We start from the raw sequence: 13,079 nt of genomic DNA on the forward strand, positions 1-13,079 counted from the left end.
TTTTACACTGTCCCTAAATTTGAGCTCAGTACAGCTGACTTTATATATTCTTCAATACTTTTTGTTAGCCTTGTAGTAAAATTGTCTATAAGACACTTGAACAGTTACAGTTGCATCAAACAGATGTCTAGTACAAAGTCCAACTAACTTACCAACAGCAAGCAATAGGAAAGAAAATAAAAAAGTCGACTCCAGAACAGCTTCCTGTGGTGAAAAGGACTGCCTCTCCCATCTCATTTCCTCCCTCCGCCAGAGCGTAGCCTACTCTGCCCCAAACTGAATCCGCTGCTCCAGCAACGCCACTTATAGGGAGAAAGAACTGCTGGTGGGCGTGGCGAGGCCAAGCCTCTTGCAGGAGACGAGCTGATTTGGGGCACTTTGGACGCACCCTAGTCCTAGATTCTAAGGGGGGGCTACCTTCCATTATTCTTTACACCCCAGCCGAAGGAAGGGGTCATGCATGCACACGCGCCCTCCCCAAATCGTGAGAGAAGCAGCTACGTGCTTTTTAGCCTGTGGCAAATGTCTTTTCTTACGGGTTCCTGTGGGAGGTCCCGCCCCGCCCCATTTTCCCCCGGGGGAGGGAGCATAGGAGGCAGGGAAAGGGGGCGCGCCCCCTTCCCCCAGCGCGCAACGGGGTTTTGTTAGGTGCCAGACAATAAGATAAAAATGACTCTGTATTGAAAACAAGCAGAGACCCCGACGGGAACTCGGATGGAAGTTAGAAGGGTCAGGACCGGGCTCTGTGCGCCCACTGAGGAGTCGCGTCGGCGTCATGCCATGGAGAGCCGGGGCTCCGCGGTGCTGGGCTTGGGGCAACTTTTAGCTGCGTTTGGAGAGCGCCAGCAGCAAGGAGAGGCTGCCTCAGTCCCACCATGGCGAGGGGACAGCGCGGAGGCGGCAGGCAAGTCTGCAGACCCGCAGCGAGACTGCGCGGGGGAAGCCGCCAGGGAGAAGGACCGAGAGGAGGCACTGCTGGAGTTGTGCCGTCTCCGCGGGCGCTCTCTCTCGCTGCCCGCCAGCCCGACTTTGGCGGCCGCGCGACTTTTCCCTCGGAGCCGAATCGAGGGGGACAGCGATGAGGGTGACGACGGAGGGACGTCGGTGGTGGGTGGCAGCAGCTGCTGCACAAAGTGTAAGAAGCGGGTGCAATTCGCCGACTCACTGGGATTGTGCCTGGCCAGCGTGAAACACTTCAGCGCCGCTGAAGACCCTCAAGTGCCGCCCGCCGTCCTCTCCCGCCTGCAGAGCTTCCCCATGCGCCAGAGAGACCTCGAGGAGTTTAGCGCCGCCCTAGCGGAACTCAGCGGTTGCGCCGCGCCTCCCTTTCCACGCCCTCTGCAATTGCCTCAGGCGCTCCAGCTGGTGCCCCAGTTCGAGGGGACGGGAAAGGAGCCCGCCGTCGAGCGTCTGCAGCGACAGCGCGTGTGTCTGGAGGAGGCGACGGGCACGGCTCTGGCCGGGGCTCCCGCGGACGTGCGTGGCGTAGTGAGAGTGCTGAAGTGCCCTGGCCCCAAGGAAGTGACGGTGCGCTACACTTTCAACGAGTGGCTCTCCTTTCTGGACACCGCCGCGGTACCGTTGCTGCAGCCCCAGCATGAGGATCCCCCGGATCCCGCCAGCCCTGTCGAACGCTACCAGTTCACCCTGTGCCTTCCTCCCGGTCTGCAAGAGGGCACGGCCGTGCATTTCGCCGTCTGCTACCGCAGCCAGCAGGGCGAATATTGGGACAACAATGGCGGTGCCAATTATACCCTCCGCGGGTGTAGCCCGGAGAAGCCCTCAACTCCCCTATATTGACACCAGCGAGTCGGACGGCGGCAGCGCTTTGGATCTACCAGCCCTCGCTCCTTTGCGTGAGAGGCTGGAGCTACTCTCTCCGCGAAGCAAGAAGGCGGCAGTGCCTGCCTCGCCTTACTTAGAGCTCTCCCAACACGGAACCCCGCAGCATCCAGGGGCGTCCACCAAGCGTTCAGCCTGCCTGTGTGCCTTTCTCCCGTTCCCAGCGGCGCACGCTTTGGAGTGAGGGCAGCCAGCCGTGCCTTTGCACTTTTATTAGCCTTCTTGCAGACAGCAAGAGCAGCCCGCGACCCAGCCCTGTGGGGGATACAGTGAGAAGAAAATGTGAGAATTAGGGCCCCACATGTGAGACAAAGATGTTCTCCTGGACAGCAGTTGTCTGAATGTTACCTGCTTTCTGCTCCAGGCAAACAGAGATATCCCCAGGATCAGTGGCCATAATGGGATAATGGATGTGGACCCCTGTTGTGAAACCTCTGGATTTTCATCGTTGTGGGGGATGTATTTGCTGCTCCGGAGAGAGTGAAAGGAGTTTGCTCTTTCAGAAGGCTCTGTCACAATTGGTTTGAAAGCTTGCAAGAAGGGGAAAAAAGCCATTTCTGACATGTGCCTTCCATTATTCCTTATGGGAAATGACCTCTAAAGGCCTAGAAGAATGCAGGAAAACTGCAGAACGCCCACTTAGAACTGAGCAGATAGAGCTATTCTGGATTTTTTTAAAAAATGTGGTTCTTCCCCCACTTCCAACTTGAGTAGTTTGCCTTTTGGACAACAGTGCTTTCTTTACACTAACAGACAGAATTATTGTGAATGTTTTTGATTGCACTGTGTAGGACTAGAGGCACTCATTCTTCCAGCTAAGGGATAAACTGCTCTCATTTGTGTAACAGAGATGGAGAAGTACCTTGGCAGAAATTTTTGAAGAAATTGGACAGGGGCTTGAGGAAATGCTGTTTTTGTTTGTTTGTTTGATAAGGGGATTTTTTTGCCTACCTGTTTGTTGTTTTGCTTGCACTGGGGCATTTAGTCTTGACTCCAGTCACACAGGACTGCGCATGATGTTAAGAAATACTAACTAAAGCATAGCACGTGTGAGCTTCAGGGTCTGCCGGTATGATCTCTGTGTGTACTACACAATTCACATTGGGATGTAATAGCCGTTGAGAATTGGCTGGAAAGTTCCGTGTCGGCCGAAGGTGGCCGAATGAAAAGGAGGGCAAGGCTCCAGAACTTGCAGTAATGGCACAGAAGAGGGAATTCCAACAGGTTCAAGTTTTCCTGCTGAAACTCAATATTCTCCATAACTGTTGGAAGTTCTGGAGCTCTGCCCTTCTTTGCATCTGATCATCCTACTTGTGGTGGCTCCCTGCTTCTGACTGGATTGTAGCCACTGCCAACACACAGGATTAAGCTTTGTGCAAACTGTAAACACATATTTTGTGCAAAAGTTGATACGTGCCTTTGGTGGTGGCTGCAGGCATATAGCTGTCCATAAGGAGTGAGACACACAAGCAGATTTTTAAAAAAAACATCCCTAGCTGGACTACTACATAGCTGTCATGTGGATAATCCTTAGTGTGTGCAGATTGACTACTTAGTGCTTTAAAGTGTAAGGTCACTCAGTATTCCTGATGCTTCTTTGAGATGACATTATTGTGACAATAGCTGATGACAGAGCAGGTACCATCTTTCTCTGGGTACCTCACCTCTGGTAGTAGATGCTTTATTTTGACTGAATGCACTTTTACAACCTCCCCCTTTTTTTAGCTAGCTGCAACCTTGACAGAACTCACCCTCTAGGGTTTTTAGTAAGAGCAATTATTCTGGGAAATTAGCTGCTAAACAGGTTTCTGAAGGAACTATTGGTGTCTTTGGAACTAGGTTGACTGAAATGTCTGCTGAATTAGACCTTTAAAAGCCTGTCTAGCAGTCATTTTGTGTTAAGGGCTCCCCTCCAGTCATGAGAAGTAGTCTGATGACTAAAAGTGACAATAATTGATTTGCCTTTCAAGGACGAAGTTTTAGATATCTATGTTATTTCTTAAAATCTGTGCTATTTCTTACAATATTCACTTTTTAAAAACTTGGAATGGTAGGTTCTTTTTTATTTGGAGTTTTGAGAAATTAATGCTATGGCCCTATCACCTGTTGCCACCTAGAACTGTGTTATAGGTTGACATCCTTATAAAGGGAGAACAAATGTGTCAGATGTGACTAATAGGTCAGTAGTAGTCACCTGCTATTTATCTTAAGGGAGCCTGATGAATATATGAATGCAGTTGATTGGCATACCCACTTAGAAGGTGAAGAGAGTTGCAAGCAAGGATAAACTTTGCAGAGCTGGGTTGTATGCCTCACTTTGTGCAGTGTAGCATCCTGTGACTACATCTTACATAAGCATTGCCTTACAGTTTGCTTTAGGAATGAGTTTCTAGGAGACAGAGGGCCTCTTAACATTGTAAGAGAAATGATATTTGTGGTGTGTCCACTGTAATGGATATAGTATACAGTTAACACCATGACATTTCAGAGTTTATAAACATAATTCTAGAAGTCGTTGCTGGGTATGGCTGCCAAGCACACACACATTGCATGCTTACAGGCCCTTGCTCGTCTGTATGTTTTATGGCATCCCTGCAGCGGTGCTTGTTTCTACACTGCTCTTCTCTGCTTGTGTGTAGCAGCTGAGAATTTCTTAGCTGTGTGTTGGTGCATTGGCTATGTAGAATATAATCTTTCTGGACTTAATATAACTTTTTAAAAATAATAATTTGGATATTGTTTGGAAATCTCATGATGCTCCTAAAGAGTTAAATGGCTTCTTCTTTTTGAAGCAGAGAGGCTGACTGAATCCTACTGTAACCTTGGACTCTGCTACTGAAAACTGTTTGGGACAAAAAGTTAAAATGTAGTTGTTAAAGGACCAATGGGACAAAACATGGGTGTGGGTGTGTCTGTGTATATACACCAAGGGCAACGCTGCTTTATACTGCTTTCATTGTTCTTTAAAAACATTGTCTTTTCCCAACCAGAGTAGTAGTTTTCTCACCATTAGAACCCATTCTGGTTTCCTTTTTGAAAAATGATATATTGCAAATGTAGAAAAACCCCCCGCAGTTTTTCTGTTTTTCTTTTAAAATTAGTTTCCAAAATGTTTTAAATAAATGTAGCCAATGAATAAGCAAGCATAAGTATTTTAAATCTTCTTGACACTACCTATTCTTTTTACTTGGATAAAAACTGATACTATGCCAAAGAGCCAGTAGTGAGTCATAATGTGTTCCACATAAACTTTGTTGCCACTACTACCTTAAGTGGTAAAGATACTGTCTTATTTGGAGGGGAGGCCAATTCACATTTCCCCATGGAATAATTTTTATATACCTGAGAGCCAGCAGAAAACATAGGGGTGTGTGTGTGTGTTTAGGAAATGTAACAGAACAGTTTAAATACCTAGCGCTTGAATAAGCACTTTAAGAAATGTAACATTAGGTATACTTCTTACCAACCCAGGTGACTCTTTTCTCTTAAACATTTCCCCCCCATGAACAAAATAAAAAAGTTTAGTTTTTGCCTGGGACGTTCAGAGGGAATGAACAGAGCTGATGCCTGATATATCAGCTGCATGCTGTCTTCACATACAGCAGGCAAGGAGCAGATCTCTAGAATGTTATATATTCTGGCAAAAACTGCCAAGAACTGGTTTTGCCAGAATATAGAGTTCCTCCTGTACTTACTATGAATAAACTTGTTGAAACAGTATTCAGATGATACAGAGTGTCCTGAGATACCTGGATTGTGCACAGTACTCTAAATATACGGACTTCATTCTCTTTGTAAATGATCCCTGTCTCCTTCCAGAGGAATGTCAGATATGCTTCTGTATAGTGCCTTTAAAGGAATATGGAGAAGGATGAGTTGGGCGGGTGAGGCTTTTGTTAGATGTGCTGTAGGAATTCCCTCAGTTGCTTTTAATAAGCAAGCGTTTTAAACCTTTATGAATAAAAATATACTTCCCTGTGAGTTAATGAGGCTCCCTGTCTGCTACACATGACTAGAACAGGTTTCTCTTCAATGTAATCTTTCTGTGCATGTCTTTTCAACATACTGAGCAAACATAACCAGATTGTAGTGGAGGAGAGGGGATTTCAAGTGCCAAAACCCCTTATTCAATAAAGGTTGGGTTGGCAGCCTTAAATGTTTCTTGTAACTAGAACTCAAATTAAGTAAATTACTCAAATTAAGTAAATGCTTTGTTTGCTCTTATTTGCTTCTACTTAAAAGGGTTAGAAACTTTTTTTTAAAGTTAGAATTTATTCTATACTGGACTCTGGGACTGAGAGAATATGTAAAATAGTAGTTTATATGGTGACCTTTGAACTTTCTTCTCTTCTCTCGGGTATGCCTCAACACTGCCCAAGCACACTTTCTAGATACTAAGAGTATTTCAGAGACTCTTTGACTCTTCTAAAACTTGGTGATGCTATTTTTAAAGAAGTTAACTCTCAAATGTTTGTATACTCATTTAATGTTTCTTTTTTGGCAGGTACAGTGGCAGATGTTAGCCTTTTGAGTGCTGGTAAAGCTTACTGTCAATATTGCTAATGCGTACCAGATCTGGAAACATTAAGAGATCCCACAGCCATCTGGATTAAACAAAAAAAAGACAAGAAAATGTGTATTAAACTGAAACAAATATTGTAGATTAAAACTTCAGTCTTGGTTCTGGAGGACACTGCAGCTTCGTGCAATCCTTTTGAAATAACTGAAGCCAACATATGCACCTGTTCTGTAGATGTCCTGAAGCTGACACTGCCCTTTAGGAAGTCCCTTAATTTCATTAAAACGAATAAAGGAAAATACAGAGGTATGGAGACATGTCAGCTGTTACCCAGAAAATATTAATAATGTATTGACATCTTCTGCCATGGTATCATTGCTTATGACTAGGATACTCACCTAATTAGAGAAATCTGAGTTGATTGATCAGTTAAGCTTGCATGTGGGAAAAACTATAGTACTGAAGCAAGAAGCTCATTCTGAGTGATGCAAGTATCATTTTAGAGGTGTTTTTTCCTGTGTGAGGGTGAAACCAGACGTGACATGAAATACATGACTCTATTTCTGTTGTCTTGGAAGGTTTTTTTTAAAAAAAGAAATTGTAGCTTTGACCCCCCCCAAACTAGATCAGTAGGGCAGTTTTTCTGATTTACCCCCTTAAATCACTCTGTGAAGCTGCTATTTGTCCAAAGACAAAAACTGTGAGTGCTAGCTCTCCCTCAATATGAAATGGGACTCCTTGTGACTTTATTTCAAAAAGATGAAAACTGAAGTGCAGTTCTGCATTTCTTGTTTAGTTTTGCCTTGAGAGAAAAGGGTGAATGCCATAGGTCCCAGGCTGTGGTCTGAAGGCACATGAGGCCAGCTTCCTGGTGAAGCTAAGCAGGGTCAGGTCTGGTCAGTGCCTGGATGGGAACCATATGTAAGCTGCCTTGGGTTTCATGAAAAAAAGGCGGGGTATAAATGAAAGCAATAAATAATATTAAAAAGTGCAGAGAGCAGGAGCCATTTTACGTAGTTACATTAAAATAAATAAATGAATCTTCTAGCTGACTAATTGGTACCTTCTTGGTTTTACTGATTAATTTGACCAATTAAACAATGCAGCCATGCTTTTGACATAAACGTATAAGAGCAGTGATATTTCCAGCACTTAAAACATGCTTTTGACCCTTGTACTATACATGACCTGTACTATACACAATACCTGATGGAATGCCTCTCCCGATACAAACCAACCCGTACACTATGCTCAACATCTAAGGCCTTCCTCCGGGTGCCTACTCCAAGGGAAGCTCGGAGGGTGGCAACAAGGGAGAGGGCCTTCTCAGTGGTGGCCCCCAAATTATGGAATGATCTCCATGACGAGGTGCACCTGTCGCCATCACTGTTATCTTTTCATCGCCAGGTCAAGACTTTCTTTTTCTCCCAGGCATTTTAACATGTGTTTTTAAATTGTTTTAAATGTTTAAATTGTGTTTTAAATTGTTTTTAAAAGATGTGTTTTAAATTTGTTTATGTGTTTTTAGTGTTTTTAGTTACTGTAAACCGCCCAGAGAGGTTTGGCTATGGGGCGGTATATAAATAAATAAATAAATAAAATGAAGAGGAATAATCATAGTTGCATTGTGCAATATGCCTCTCTCAGCTGGAACACATTTCAGTGGGGTAGAAGCATGTTTAACAGCAGAGGCTCAGTCTCTGGAATTGTTCCTCTCCTTCGTACCTCTGGATCTCATGTTTGTGTATTTGCCAGAGGTGCAAAATCACATTGCTACTCACTGGGGCTGCACAATATTCAGTGTAGTGGGGCTATATGAGGCCTAAATTATTCTTAATACATACAACTATTAGTCAGATGCAAGATTATTCAGACTTTGAATAACTAGTATTACGAATTTTAATTTCGCTCACTTGTGAGAATGTAGTATGTGTACACTGCCAAATTCAGACTTCATTCTTTCATTGTTGTGGACAACATATTGGCCCCTGAGGAAACTTGGTGTCCCTAACGATTTTAATGAGTTTGTAATTGTAGAAGTTAAGCTGAAAATTGTGATAATAATAGGAATGAAGAGGCGAGTGAAAAGCATTATGCATTAATTAGCTTTAGTTTTCCCTTTTAGGTGGCAGTAGGGTTTTTTTGACAGCTAGATAGTCAGTCAGTTTATGTTACAATATTTAAGGCTGACATTGGCCATGTTTATGAAAGTGACTGGCAAAACTGTATTACATTCAGTTGGACTTTGTAAATCGGCTTCTGCCTTGTTTTGTGTTTTTGCTGCGGCTTTCTGTGCCGCTCTCCATTCTCTCAATGTCAGCAGCATATGCTAACGAGACATCCAAAAGGCATTTTGTCCTAGTGATGCCAGAAATAGAAATGTTGCATCTTGTATTTATAGAAAGGGATGTCAAAAATCTTAGCTTTGGGTTAGATTGGAACTTGGGATCTTTTGGCTTATGTAGAATGTGCATCTGTCCAAGTGAGTGTTGGAAAGATGCAATGTATTTGTTGGCTGAAACGATTGCTTCTAGTGTCTGGATATCACCCCTCAATGATGGCTTGTATGATACCAAGAAAAAGTAGAGCATCACTTTCTTCAGGTACTCAATCCATTCTCTCTGACGAATGGTAGACCCTCACTATAATATACAGGGATGGCTTTGCCACTCCATACACTTCACATGCCTGTGTGGAAATTGCAACTATGGTTGTTTGGAGGAAGTTCTGTGAGGTCTGCTTTGTAGAGGATTTAAGTAACTTGTATGATGCAACTACTTAGATGTGTAATAGTTAAGAACTCTTGGGTATTGCAATACCTTTAGAAGCACGACTAATCGTATGCAGTAAGAGAAGTGTGGTTCAATACTGATAGCCACACTAGGAATCTAAGCCTATTATAATTACTATAGGCCCATATAACTTGGGACCAGACATTCTGAATGCAGCCTGATGGGTCATGTATGCATGTCAGATGCTCAATAACTCCTGTTTCTGCAGTCCCATACATTAACAAAACCCAGGTTTTCTTAGCCCGATAGTGTGCCAAGCATGCCTGTTGCATTTGGGTTGATGGGTTAGAAGTTTTGTAGGCCTGCTTTGGAATGATTCCTTAATCTAGCAATGATGGACATGGCCTATGAGGTTATATCTGCTTCCTTAAGAGTTCTTCAGGCCTTTTGTTGATAGAACTCAAAGGAGCATGTGAGCAATCTGGTATCATTACAGGTGTAAAAGATAGTTAATCAGGTGTGCTAGCAAAAAGCCTGAATCTTTTGGTCAGTTTCAAAATATTGCTGGTTTTTTGCATTGTAGAGTTCTTTTGACCTTTGAAATAGCAAATAGCCTAATTTTGGTGCATGACACTTGAACAGTTTCAAACCTGATAAAGAGGCTAACAGGATCAGCAACGTGTGTGAAGCAATGCATTCCTTTTCCCATCCTCTCTCAATATAGTAATGGTTTCCACTACCTTTGTACGGTGCTTAGTCATTAATGAACCAACTGTAAAGTGCTAACTGGAATATTTCTTGTTGGTGTAAACTAAGGGGGGGCTTTTTCCTTATTTGTCCATAAAGAAACCATTTTTCTAGTACTGTATGAATTAATACAATGTTAGAAGAGCTGGGGGGAAGCACTAATTAAAATGAAACAAATATTAAATAAAAATGCAATGCACTTGAATGCTACATGACGAGTAAAGGTTGCACGGGTTGCTATAGTCAGGCTTGCTACTAGTGACTGACAATCTTGTGAAACTCCTAGACCCCAAGTTGAAGAGGGAGTGTTACTTAGAACACATAATACACAACGATCCATTTTCATGAGGTGCAGTGATGTCTATTTTTTTTAAATCCAGTAGATGTGGAAAACAAGATGACAGCTATGGTGGAATGTCCATGTTTAAAGGCAGTATATATGCTGGGGACAAAGTGAATGGTCATCATTGTGCTTGTGACCTCAGAGGCATTGGCTTACTATTGGAGACATAGTGTTAGATACATCTTTTGGTCTGATAGAAAAAATGTTGCAGTATCCCATTTGTCAGACCTCTGCCTCATCACCTTTTTTGTGCTGGTGGCTGTTAGTGTCCCATGACATGTCACTGTTTCCTTTTGATGCTCTACATATTCAGTGTTGTATGGGAATACAATATAGCTCTGGTGACTGGGTGATTGTGTGCATAGAATAGCTGATAGCCCCACTGCAACATGTCAAGTTGTAGAACTAACCCATCCAACAGTTCAAGTGACACTACTCCAGACCCTTCTAGGATCCTAGTTCCCTACTTTCAAACAAATACAGTTCTACCCCTAATATTGCAGAAGCAGGTTTGAATGTGCCCATTTCCTCTTAATAATGATTTGAAACAAAAACCAGAGCTTGGAAAAGTTACTTTTTTGAACTACAACTCCCATCAGCCCCAGCCAGTGCCATGCTGGCTGGGGCTGATGGGAGTTGTAGTTCAAAAAAGTAACTTTTCCAAGCTCTGACAAAAACATAACCTGGACCGTTGCTTTCATTTCTTTTAAAACTTAATATGCTGCATTACTGATTCCATGGGTGTTCTCCTAACTTCTGTGGCTTTGTCATAAATAGTTAAAGGGTTTATAAACCAGGGCTAACAATTGTATGCCCTATAGGCCCCCATATTTCTAGTTTTTGTTTTGTTTTCACAAAACTGAACATTTTGTGTCCATTGGGCTTGTGAAATTTTCCCATGGAGGTTATGTCTTAATGTAGCATTTGTCCAATTATGCTTTGCATGCTATACTAATGGCTAAACATAATAGACTCCATTCATTATAAATTTCTATGCACATCTTTTGGTACATATATTATTTAATATTGCTAAATGAGGGGGTTGAAATACACTCTTATTCCTGGTTTTTATTGTACTGAGCACTTAAGTGAAATTCTAAGAGCAGCAGAAAATTGAGAACCAACAAGGACAATGCAGACTGAATTTTCTTTAGTAATGCATCAGTTTAATTCTTTGAATATTTTTATATTCAATTTAAAGGGTGAAAATGATGTGGAATAACTGCTGTGTGTATATACTTGAATGCTGAACTATGCACAGCACAACATATAATTCCAGAAAACTGGATTAACTTTTACAGAGGTCTCAGCTGCAGGGAGGGGTATCTAAATCTGAGAGAAGGGCAGCCAGTTTGGCAATAATTTCTCCTAAGAAAAAGCAGGGCTGCTAGTGAATGGAAGATCCTCCGCGGCGCAGAGTGGTAAGCGGCAGTAATGCTGCTGAAGCTGTGCTCACGGCCGGAGTTCGATTCCAACGGGAGGAAGTCGAATCTCCGGTAAAAGGGGTCGAGGTCCACTCAGCCTTCCATCCATCCGTGGTCGGTAAAATGAGTACCCGGCATACGCTGGGGGGTAAAGAACGGCCGGGGATGGAACTGGCAATCCCACCCCATATATATGGTCTGCCTAGTAAACGTCGCAAGTCGTCACCCTAAGAGTCGGAAACGACTCACACTACAAGTGCAGGGACACCTTTACCTTTTTGCTAGTGAATGGCAGTAGTGCTGGCCCTCTCCGTACAAGGAAAACTGGGCAAAACTGAGTATTGGAATGAGGCACTCCAGCAGCGTGTGCCTTTTAGAACTCCTCTGAGCCAGGAACATGGAGGGTTTTAATTGTGTGGTGCCTCATTGGGAGGCTACTTTCTGAATGACTCCTGTAGCTTTGAAATGTTAACTAAATGTTAAGTTTTCCATCAAAAATAAATGTTATAACTGTATAGGAATAGTGTCCTTAACTGTGTACATTGTCACACTTTTAAATTCTTAGACTGTAGACAAAATCAGCTACTCTGGTTCTTGCTTTGGAGAGCTGCAAGGCTCGGTGAGAATGCTGAATCTTAAGATATCTTGAGGCCAGCATTCTGATATGGCAGGGGCAGGGAACTGGATCACGTGGACATAGCCTGACCTTTCCTCTAACCTCTGCAGACCATTTTGACAGGTGGTGGAGCCCACTGCACCTCTCAATCACCTGATATTACCGTGATGTCAGGGGCAAGTGTCCCTTTGTCCACAGGGCTTGAGGTCAAACTGGGCAAAGGGACAGGACTTTGCTAGTGCTGGTGATCAGCTGATTGTAGGTGCCTGCAAACCCCCCCCCCCTGGCAGGGAGCTGCATCATTACCTGCCCCACACTTGGCATCATATATGAAATGTAGGACAAGGTGGGTGTGGCATGTGGAAAACAGCCTTGCTGGGCCTAATCAGGTCTGTAGGACCACTGCTACGATACGACATACCAAATGCATATCCAAAATGCAAAAGCACAACACCCCATCACTCTGATGCCTTTGAAAGAAAACTAATCATTTAAAATTGTAAAGATCACAGCTCTACAAGTGAAAGCATTTAAAAGCCTGTGAAATTTGGGAATACTGACCGGTGTTCAACAACACTATAATCAAATTGTTATGGAAATTCAGAGGGTTTTTTTTATAATATTGTATTGGGGTAGAAGCTAACATTTAAGCTGGCTGCAATGCATAAACTTATTAGAACTGCTTTGAAATTGCAGTCTTAACTTCATTATCTGAAATAAAGTCTCTTGAAATGGTTTGGAGATTTCCCCAACATTCTATAATTATTTCCCAAGCTGAAACAAATATTCATGTATCAGTTATTGAGCCAGGTAGAAAGGGCATTAACTTAGTACCAGAAGAAAGCAGCAAACAACC

General features: G+C 43.2%; 1 protein-coding gene across 1 annotated transcript; it reads left to right on the plus strand.

The window, feature by feature from the left end:
- Positions 1–348: 348 nt before the first annotated feature.
- Positions 349–6,049, plus strand: PPP1R3G (protein phosphatase 1 regulatory subunit 3G). Its single transcript, XM_061591261.1, has one exon. It carries the CDS (start codon positions 715–717, stop codon positions 1,798–1,800), a length of 1,086 nt encoding a protein of 361 aa, XP_061447245.1. The 5' UTR covers positions 349–714; the 3' UTR covers positions 1,801–6,049.
- The last annotated feature ends 7,030 nt before the right edge of the window (positions 6,050–13,079 follow it).

The sequence above is a fragment of the Rhineura floridana genome, chromosome 1 (assembly GCF_030035675.1).
Source record: "Rhineura floridana isolate rRhiFlo1 chromosome 1, rRhiFlo1.hap2, whole genome shotgun sequence".
Taxonomy (NCBI): Eukaryota; Metazoa; Chordata; class Lepidosauria; order Squamata; family Rhineuridae; genus Rhineura; species Rhineura floridana.